This window comes from Sorex araneus, chromosome 2, assembly GCF_027595985.1.
Source record: "Sorex araneus isolate mSorAra2 chromosome 2, mSorAra2.pri, whole genome shotgun sequence".
Classification (NCBI taxonomy): Eukaryota; Metazoa; Chordata; class Mammalia; order Eulipotyphla; family Soricidae; genus Sorex; species Sorex araneus.
Window position 1 is genome coordinate 301,587,464 of NC_073303.1, and position 11,180 is coordinate 301,598,643.

An 11,180-nucleotide genomic window follows, 5' to 3' on the forward strand; every position below is an offset into this window, starting at 1 on the left:
GCTCGGTCACCTTTTCAGGGATGGTGCTGTATAAATGCTGTTTAAAAGTGGAGAAAGGGGTCTGAAGAAATAATAGGACAGGTAGCACACTCGCCTCACACACGGGCAACCTGGGTTCAGTCCCCAGGACCCCCTGAGCGCCACAGGAGTGATCACTGAGATCCCTGAGACCCTTTTCATGATCTGATCTTAGCGGCTAAAGTGCATATGTACTGGACTATTATGGACTATTTCTCTAAAATACTTGGGCTTTATCACAAATTATTTTGTATAAGTGATCCCTTTTTAAAAGTATTTTTAATAAATTATATTTGTAAATGATCCCTTTTAGATCCAGAAAACACATTTAAAACATGTACACCGAGAAGTTTTTGCTTTCATTTCCTTCTTGATCCCCTACTGGTAAAACTACTAGTTTCTCTTTCATTCTTTCTGAGATTGTTTTTATGTGTGTGAATTAAGAGCATTTTAGTTCTTTCTACTGGTAATATAGCAGAAAACTTGCCCACATAAGTTTGTTTGTGGATTTGAATTTTCATGTCTTTCCATTTGTATTTTTCTTAATGAATATAATTGAAAGGGTTTTTTGGGGTTTTTTTTTGTGCTATGTATAAGTGTCCATGCTAATTTTCTGTGAACTGTATAATCATGGCCTTATTTTTTGTTATTGAGTTGGTAGTATTCTTGGTTTGTAGGAAATCCAAACATATTACTATTAAGCCATTAAGCCAAAATTTAAAAAAAATTCACAGATAGTTTTAATTATTTATCATGGACTTATAATGCTATGGAATTTCAGTGGTTTAGCAGAGAGAGAGCGAGCATGAGAGCGAGCGTGAAAGAGTGCATATACCTTTCACTCCTCCTACCACCAAAATTCCAGTGGCATTTCACCATCCAAGAACCCCTCATTTTATCCCTCTGGTAACCACCTTCATTTTCACTGAGTCTGGGAGTCAATTTTGTTAATGGGGTGGGGGTGGGGTTGGAGTGAGAGGGGTAGCAGCAGTTCATTTAGCTTAATTTAGTCCTGCTCCACAAATGAATGAAAATCATTAATTAATTTTCTCTCACTTATATTTTCTCAGTTGGCATGCTCACCTCTAGATCCATCTATTTTGTCCCAAATGGCACAATTTTATCTTTTGAAAGTGACAGGGTAGCATTTCACTAAGTATATGCACCTTCAGCATCTTTATCCAGTTATTTGTTGAACTAAAATAATAATAAAAAAAAAATTTAAAAATGGTTTTACTTTAATCATGCTGTTTCAGCTCTGCTGTTTAAAATACTGATTTACAAAATTTAGTGTAATTTTGTGTTGGTGGAAGAACACTAATTATGAACCCAATTAAAGTGAAAACTCCAGTAGAAGTAAATATAAATTTAAGTAACAACAATAAAATAAACCTATACATATTCACGTTAGTCTTTGTTCATTTTAAGTTTAAGGTTTTCTCTTTTTAGGTCAGGTATTGTAGTTTAACAGTAGTTTTGAAGTCATTGTTTTTAGTTGCAGAGCTGCTGCCTCAGTCTCTTCAGTGTTTCAGGTCATTTCCCCTTTTAATGATAAAATATTTAGAACATAAGATACATTACACATCTATATACCCAGATCCCTGATTTATTATGACTATTTTGACATGTCTACTTGAGATGTTTTTCTATTTTGTATAGGATAAAATATAAATTTAGCTAGAATCTCTTCTCCCCTTAGAAACTATAGCAATTCTAAACTATCTGTTGTTATTGGGATAAGTGAGGTACTATTATTTTTATGTTAAAGTTATATATGAATGTAATGTTAATTAAATTTTTCTCATGTGGCTTTGGATTATATCATATTGGATTCAGAGTGAGCAGCATTGTCCGTCTCATCTAGTACTTTGTGTTTACCACCAAAACTCTGAGCCTGTCCTTCACCATACGTTAAAACCATTTACCCAACTTTTCCATACTCTTTCTCCCTTCCCTTTTGGTAGCCACTAATTTGGTCCCGAGTCAAAAGTTTATTTTTGTTATTTATGGTGTATCCCTATCTTCATGTGCTACACATAAATGAAATCTTTTTTTTTTTCTTGCCTTACTAAACAGAATACCCCTTAGGTCAGGAATAGGGGGCCAGCCTCTGGCATCCTGTGATCTCTTCCTTGGCGGGTCAAGCACTTGTGCTTTTTCGTCAGCAGCCGCTGCCTGTCTGCCTGGATTGTCTGATCTGCAAAATGACGTTATACATGTCTAAATGATTCTGGTCAAGAAACAATTTGTGTATGTGTGTACGTGCGTGCATATATGCACTTATGTAGCTGAATAGTATTTCACTGTGTGTATACCCCCCCTTTTTTTTATCCATTTATCACTATAATGGACACTTAGTTGTAAACAATTTGTGATGAATATGGAACATCTCTTTAATTGGTCTTTTTGTATTCTTCAGGTAATATACAGAAGCAGAATAACTGGATCATATGGAATTTCTGTTTTTAAGTTTTGGGTTGTGTCGTTTTTGTGGGTTTTTTTCTTTTGCTTGTTTTTTTCTTTTTTCAGTGTGAGAAATCCCCACACTGTTTTCCATAATGACTCCATCAGTTTACATTCCTGTCAACAATGTACAAGATTTCTCTCTCCGCACATCTTTCCCAACAGATGTGCAGTGTCCTCTCCCATTCAGCAGGATATATTTTTATTAGCTCTGTTATCTCTAGTTTGGCGATTTGTCAAGGTTGAATAACAGAAGCATATTTTCCATTATTTCCCAATTTCACATAAAAGAATCTCTGCTACATTTTAGTACCGAATGAATAAAACAATTTGCGTTATACTTAAGATTCACCTAAAGTGATTCATTGGTAATGATTCTGGTTTACTCTCTCCACTCCTCCCTCTGTTGTTCTTGTTGTTGACAACTGGGGGCTGGGGGAGGGAGTCACCCTTGGTTAGGATGCGCCCTTGCTCACGCTTTCCATGGAACCAGGGATCAGACAGACAGTGCCAGGGCCTTCATTTGTTCATGTGGAGTAGTGCCAGGGACCAGATTCTTGCTTCCCTCATGCAAAGCCGTTGCTCTACACTGAATCACATCCCTGGGCCCGAAACTTTTTTCTTTTTTTCTTTCTTTTTATTTTTTTACAAAAAGCATTTTTGAAGAATAAGATAAACTCTTTTTCACTTCTTTTTATAACTTAGGGACTGCTCACTAAGAAGTAACCTACTCAAATTGTCTTTGTTAGTATGTCCTATTTTTGGTAGTAGTACATTATGTTCTGTATATTAGTCATATGCTACACTTTTTAAATTGAATCACAATAAATTATAAAGTCACAGAGATACTGTGGTTGAATTTCAGGCACACATTGTTTTGATACCAATCTCTTCAGCAGTGTCCACTATCCACCCGTGTCCCCGTGTCCCCAATCCCCCCCACTGCTTGCCTCAGTGGCAGGTCACTTCCCCTTTCCTGCTGTCCTAGTGTTCCCTTTCCTAGCTTATCCCTCTTTCCCCTGCCCAGATGCAGGCTTCCTGCTCAGACCAGGTCTGCTCTTTATTTCTCTTGCTGTTGGGCATTTGATATTCCCCTGTGAGGTATCTCTCATACCTCGTATCTCCTATCCCACGTAGGAGAGAGAGCATTCTCAGTCCGTTCCCTTCCTTCTGACTGATTTCACTCACTAGCATACTCTCCAGATCATTCGAGTTGCAGCAAATTGCGTCATTTCATTTATTTGTTTATTTTATCTCTGAGTAATTAACTAAATGCTGAGTACTTTCTCTTTAGAATGTTTAGTCATGTTTGATTTTCATTTTATTTCTCTGTGTGTTTTCCAACTTCATGACTCCTTTAACGGCAACAACAAAAAATTATACCAAGTTATAAATTGTTTACTTCTAACCAGTGTGTCAGTGTAACTAAATAGGTCTTAGATAAAAACAGTTATCAGTGCTGGAGGATTGGAGTGTCTTTGTAAACAAGCAGGCTAAGAATTACCTTTTTATAAAAGGAGCACGATACTCCATTTTTGGACATTTTAGAAAATTTGCTTATTTTGGAGCCAAAACTAAGTTGTATTTCTAGAATTAAAGCCATATAGTATTTTGCCTCTCAACTAGAACTTACAGTAAGATATATTACATTTTAAAGGTTGTTTTTATTTTCATATTTTAGACAGGTGCTCTAGTTCACAGCTATAGGGGAACAGGTGGAATTTTTGAAGTTTGCTGGAATGCAGCAGGAGACAAAGTTGGAGCCAGTGCATCAGATGGTTCAGTAAGTATCATAAAATGTTTTCAAAGTGCGTGTAGAAGCTTAGGAAACTAATCGCATCTGCAATAATGGTCTCAAAACTATTCTTATCAAAAATGCCCCATTTTATTATCTCACTATTGTGGCCTGTGTTTTTGTTTTGTTTTTAGTTCTAAAATTGGTTTAGAAACCTTTCATTGCATAATTGTCACATTCACTGCTAAAAAGGTCAGTGGCATTTGATGTGCAGTTGTCCTCTTGTATGCTGTGAGCTCTGGGTCTCAAGTGCATTGTCAGGCTATTTCCCAAAGCTGACTTGTACGGTTTGTTCAGTCCTATCGTAGTCCCAGGGGTACTGTCACTCAGTCTTGTGAAGAGCTGTAGGAATAAGAGGAGGCAGTGGGTAGGCACATCTACCGTGAATAGTCCTGTGGTATGTTCTTCCCACTTTAGTTTGGACTGTTCCATTTCAATACTTATTCATGAGTATTCCATATATCTTGCAAAGACAATTTAACAATAAATGGATTTTATGGAATACTGGCACAAATTTTTTGTATATTTTCAGTGGAGTCCACAACAGTGTGTGCTCAGGGGACCATATGTCATGCCAGGGATCAAACCCAGGTTAGCTGTGTGGAATGCAAGCACCTTATCTGCTGAACTATCACTCCAGCCCCACAGTACTTTTTTTTAAAAGAGTCACATCATGGTCATTCACAATGCTCATTTTTTTGAGTGTGAAAAATTTGGCATAAAATTAGTGACAATTATACAGTGAAATTTGTATACACAATTATACAGTGACAATTATACAGATAAATTTTATGATAGGTGTTTATCGTTTTTAACTGAAGACATACTTTTTTATGTTCTTTTCATTCAACTATAAACAACAGGCTGTGTCATGAGAATGTCTTCATTATGAAGCACTGTATCGCTGTCACACTGTCATCCCATTGATCATCAATTTGCTCGAGCAGGCACCAGTAACGTCTCCATTGTGAGACTTGTTGTTACTGCTTTTGGCATAACGAATACACCACAGTTTGCATGCCAGGCTCTGCTGTATGGGCGGGATATTCTGGGTAGCTTGCCAGGCTCTCCAAGAGGGGCGAAGAAATCGAACCTGGGTCTGCCGCTTGTAAGGCGAACGCCCTACCCGCTGTGCTATCGCTCCAGCCCTTCATTATCAAATGAACAAATATTTTAATGTAACATTTATTAGAGAAATTAAGTACAATAAGATACCACTCAGAGAGATAATGTTTTTCAATTCATATTTCTATCTTCTCTACCCTCCTAAAAAATGTTCATAGACCAGTGAAAGGTAGTAGAGCTTACTGGGTCCCGTATTGTGACTGAGAGACTTTCAGGATGCGATTCATCAACTCTTAACATACTGTTCCTGGCATAATATGGTTATATCTCCCAGTATTTGAGTTCCAGGATTCTGAGAACAAAAGAAAATGGAAAATGCAAGATTGTTAGCTATTTACCGAAGCTATAGTGTAGTAATATTGTTAGGATTTGAGCTGTGTTTCTTCCTCTGATCCTTTTAGCCATGGTCATTGACTTAGCTTTTCTCCTTTCTGTTAAGCACCTACTGCCATGATTATTGCTTTATTACTATTTACTGATTATTACTAATTTTGTGAAATTGGACATACAGATTCCAAACTGTATTACAGAGAAGTTTATCTTAAAAAATGTTCCTTGATATTCTTAATACAGTGGTTGATTATTTTAATCTCTTGCAGGTTTGTGTATTAGACCTTCGGAAATAGCGCTACTAGTTGGAAGCCATGGACCGACTATGAATGTGTACATAGCCAAAATGACTGTCCCTGACCCATGTACTGCTATAGTCCCACTTGAACCATGGCCAGTCCACTACAGCCAAATCTAAATGAAATATATACATACAGTGTATATAAACAAAATTGCACCCTGAAGATGATGACAGAATTTTGTCACAGCTTGTGAATTCTGTTCACCAAGTGCTGGAATCTAATCTGCTGTGCCCCTAAAATAGCATTTAGATGTTTTGGATATGAGAAACAGAAGAGAGAAAGAAATATGCGTTATAAAAGCAGCCCATACGCGTACCAATATGGATTTTAATGACAGCCTTGTTTCTCCCCTGAATCAGCAGACACCATGGATTATATTCTTTTTTTCCCTTCAGTAGTTGAGCAGTTTGTATGTACAGAGAAAATGGACTTAGAAAAAAACTTGCAGCAGTAGTTTGTTCTTGCTTTTAAACTTTGTTTTTGGTTTAGTTATGGATGCATGAAGTAAGGGAGTGAATCAGTTTCTTGTTTATATTTTTTTCACCTTTTAAACAAAAAAAAATTCTTAAAAATATTTTAAAGCATTCTTTTGAAGAGATAGATGTTTGGTACATTTTATGGCTCCCAGAGCATATATTCAATTGGTGCATGTTGTGGAAGGGGAATTGGAAATTAAATGAAAATATATGACTTTGGTCATGTCAATCTGTTAGACACATCAGTAAAAGGGTATTATGCTCTGTGTTTTTTTTGTTGTTGTTGTTGTTTGTTTTTTTGTATTTGGTTGTTTCTTTTTTTTTTTTTGGTTTTTGTTTTTTGTTTGTTTTGGTGATGTGGCTTAAATGCAATAGTTTCTTTTTGGGGACATATTTCTGTCAATTAAAGACTAGAAGGGCACAAAAAAATTTTTAATACCATAGAGAAGATGCATTAAAATAAATCTTCTGATGTTTTGTAGCCATAACTAAATTATGGTTAAAATGTGCACTATTGTGAAAAGGAGCAAAGTAGGTTTGGTTTTATGTTGTTTGTTTATTTGTTTTGCTTTGTTTTTTAAGAGATTAAAATGTTTCTGGATAAGGATTAGCTTCTCAAAGTGTCCATCATTCTGTGTAGAAGCTTAAATGTGTAATGTAACCAAACTCCAGTATTAAAAATCTCTCATGTTATTTTTCTTTATACAAAGCAAGATAACGGCATATAACACTGCCATTACATGGCAAAATGTTTGCTACCTTAGTTTAAAAAACAATCTTTAAAACAAAAGACTTGCTTCAAGGTGTTTTTAAATAGCAACGATTCAGAATTTTTTTAAAAAAAGTATAATTGCACTAACCTCCCTGCTGCTCTGATTCTGCATTTGTGGTACTTGTGACTACATATTTTCAAGTATAGATAGATTAAGCTGCTATTTTTTTTTCAGTAATCACTACTATATCATGTCTTTTACTCTGTTTATAATATCAAGTATTTTCTTAAAGATATATAGGTATCAGATCAAACCTTGTGCTCATGCAACTAAAAGCTCAAATATACAGAATTTACAAATGATAGCATGGGACTATGTTTATATGTGTGATTAACAGGGTTTGTCATGATTAATATAAGAATCCAGAAGTGTCAATTTTGAAGAGAATAGTTGTCAAATTTATGTCTCAGATTTTAATTAAAGAATCATTTGTTATCAAGCTTAGCAAATTTATAACACTATTTCTGTCACTAATTATTTTGAGGCTTTTACTATTAAAATTTTAACCTATATTTTAAGTAGAAACTGAATTAACCCAAGTAATGCAGCTTTAATTTTCAGCATTTGTTGTTTTTCTATTTTTACAAAACAGCATTGATTGAAGCAAGTCTTGGTTTTACTAAGGTAGGATAGCATTTGCTATTGGTAAAGAAAATATACATAATTCCACAACACATTGTTAAATATATCCAGTTGTTGTTAGTGGGGACTATGATACTGTAATAATATTTTTAAAAATTTACATCCAGAGAGGCAGTCATTCATGATGGTTTTGTGCCAGCTGTTTTTAGGGTTTTGGATCACATTATAGATATTTAGAACTATTATCCTGTGACTTACGTAGGAAACCTAATATGCTGAATATCTGGCACTTGAAATCCTGCTTTTATTGCTAGAGGTCCACATCTATGGTTGACCTCTGTTGTTGTTTTAAAAAAATAAATAAAAATAAAAAAATCTGTGCAATAATTTTTAAATGTGCTCCCAGGAATAGACACAAATGTTTTGAGTATGTTTAAGCTGCATTTTCCTTTAGCGATGCATTTGTCAATTGCACTGAATTTAAATCTGAAAGTCAGAGGTGATTATTGATAGTACTTTTGTATTTTGATATGGACAATTTATTCATTTGCATACAATTATTAACTTTTTTCCCCATTTGATTAAAAGGTAGTTAAACAGTTCCACAATATAGCTGCCAAAATAGACAGCTACATTTTTATGGTATTGTCATCATCTGTTTTTTTTTTTTAATCTTTAGCTATTTTACTTAAGATTAATAGTCACAATAGAACATATAAAAGATTATAAATACAGAGCTTTATTGTCCTGAAGTCTTGGGTCTTTTAAGTATGAACTTCATCTGAAAGGTATCCATTTTGTAGGCTTGGGTTCTTTATGAGCATATGATTGTTTATTTTTGCTGCTGTTCTCAACATCATCATTGCCTGCTGATGTGCCACGATGCTGCTCCAACTGACAAAAATAAGATCGCCTCTAATTTGAGCAGTGACTTGATTGTATGAGACTGACCATGTTTCACAATCTGTTAAATTCTGTATTTGAGGTTCTTGCTCATTTTCCTTCTATTTTTTTTTTTTTGAGAACTTATTCATGAAGATCAACTGATTCCAGTAGATTTTCTGTGGTATTTATCGTATATCATTGTATAAGCTACTGTAAGAAACTTATAAGGAAAAATAGAAAGGAAAACTTGAATGAGTCTTTATTGATTTAAATAGTGTAAAGAAATAGCAGCTGTCCCTATTAATTAAACATCATAAAGGATTATCCTTTATTTCTTCTCTGTGTAGGAAGTCTACTAAGTTCTTACATTGGTTCCAAATCCCATTTCTTATTCTTGATCAGGTACCATCATTGACTTTCACATGACTTTTAGAAGTTACAACTTTTCTTTTTTTAGTAGGTATTAGGGTATAAAAATCTGTTTCACTTATTCTCTGGGTAAGTATGTTTTAGGATTAAAAAAAAAAAACTTTTACCGATACTGAAAGTGCCTCCTTTTGTGGTGTAAAAAATAAATTATGGTGCAAAAAGTAATCATTAGGTTGAATTACATGAAGGTTTTTTGCTTTTTGACATATAAAAATGTCAAGAGAAAGGCCAAAGATTTGTACTTTTTCACTTATAAAGCACTCCTTTTTTCCTTAAACTTCTTTCTGTCAAATTAGATTTAATGAGAGAGTACTATTTTTAAGGAGCTGTTTATGTAGAATGATTTTGTTAAGAGTGATGTAAACTATTACTGAGTCGAGGACTGAAGAGGAGTATGCATTTTTGCCTTGTAAAGGGATCACAAATGACCATCCTTACATGAGCAAAAGTGTTTTACTAGATAGGCAGAAAAATTAATCTCAAATGCAGTGCTATTTACTCTTTCAAAGCAGTTTTCATTTTTTAAAGCACATTGTACATTTCTATAGAACCTGCTTCTATTCTTGCATGCTAATGATGGTACTTGCATTTGGTGAATTACTGTTGACAGTTTTCACAGAAATCCTATTTCATGGACCAACATTGTGGCATGGCAGCAAATGCCAACATTTTGGGGGAATAGCAGCAAATCTACAAGAGACCCGGATTGGTTTTTGGTTTTTGTTTGTTTTTATTTTTGTTTTCCCTCCCAAAACAGCAGGGATGGAAGGAGAGTACAGAAGTTATGAATCACTTCTTCCAGTAGTAGCTCTGAAGTGTCACATTCAATATCAATTTTTTTAAACATGATTCTAGTTAAATGTAGGAGAGAGAAAAGAGAAAGTGTTCACTTTTTTAATACACTGATTTAGAAATTTGATGTCTTATATCAGTAGTTCTGAAGTATTAATAGCATCCTTTATTTCTGCCTTTATGTTGACAGTGTTGAAGCAGGGTGAATAACTAGGGCATATTTTTTTCCCTTGAGTTAAACAAACTGTTTCATGATGTTTTTCTTTAGTTTCTGGATAAGTTCAAGAAAACATTCTGCATGTTGTATTTAGTCTGATGTATTTCTCCATCTCATTGAAAACAAAACACACAGACTGCATTATGTAGCTCTGTAATCCCTAAATTCAGAATTTTTCTTCTTTCCTTACTTTTACATTGTAGCGATAATGTTCTTATTTTGATTTTTACAAATCCTTTGGGTCTAATTCTGTGAGCCTACCTATAGCACTGGATTAAATGTCTGCATCATTTCTTTAGTTATCCAGTTAACTTTAAAACTGTTGTAAAAGTGTAAACCAGCCCATGACAGTTTTTTGTACATGTTAAAGAACTTTATTATTGTTCAGTTTTCATGATTATTGTGTAAGGAAGACTGATATAGATGTTCTATGCTGTCCTGGACCATGTTAATTACACTTACGATGTATTTTGGTTCCACATCACAATGATTTGTCCCCAATGACCCTTTTATCCTTTCTAGGCACATTTTTGTTGTTGTTGTTGTTGTCGCAGTTTCCCTTTGCATTGTATTGCTTTGACAACTGTAATTTGAATCAGATCTGAAAGAGGTCCAGAATAAAATATATTTTGATATTATGTTGGCTGTGTACATATGTAAAACCTTTGATATCTATGTAGTTTGTATAGACTATTTACTAGCCAAGTAAAGAGAGAGGGATGCTATTTCTTGTTTACAATTTCTTGTTTACATTTTAATTGCATTTACTCCTCCAATGTTCTAATGTAGAATAAACTTTTTGCTGAGTCAGTCTTCATAACATATGTCTATTCTCTCCCATAATGGTGTTACCAATTAAAATCGCTGCCATTAGAACCCAAGCCACTGTTTTTCATAAACATTGTTTTCCAAGTTATATAGTTTAAAGCCCATAGATAAAATGACAAAATTTACTATTTTATTACTGCTCATGGGAAATAAGATTTTTTAAAT

At 34.4% G+C, this 11,180-nt stretch overlaps 1 protein-coding gene across 3 annotated transcripts in view; it reads left to right on the forward strand.

Moving 5' to 3' along the window:
- Positions 1 to 10,825, forward strand: part of TBL1XR1 (TBL1X/Y related 1) — a 169,665-nt gene extending 158,840 nt beyond the window's left edge. For all 3 annotated transcript variants that reach the window (XM_055126367.1, XM_055126368.1, XM_055126370.1), the window contains 2 exons: positions 4,163 to 4,264; positions 6,001 to 10,825. In XM_055126367.1, coding sequence (XP_054982342.1) covers positions 4,163 to 4,264; positions 6,001 to 6,027 — 129 coding nt within the window. In that variant the 3' untranslated portion in view covers positions 6,028 to 10,825. The remainder of the gene's footprint in view (positions 1 to 4,162; positions 4,265 to 6,000) is intronic.
- Positions 10,826 to 11,180: the final 355 nt, after the last annotated feature.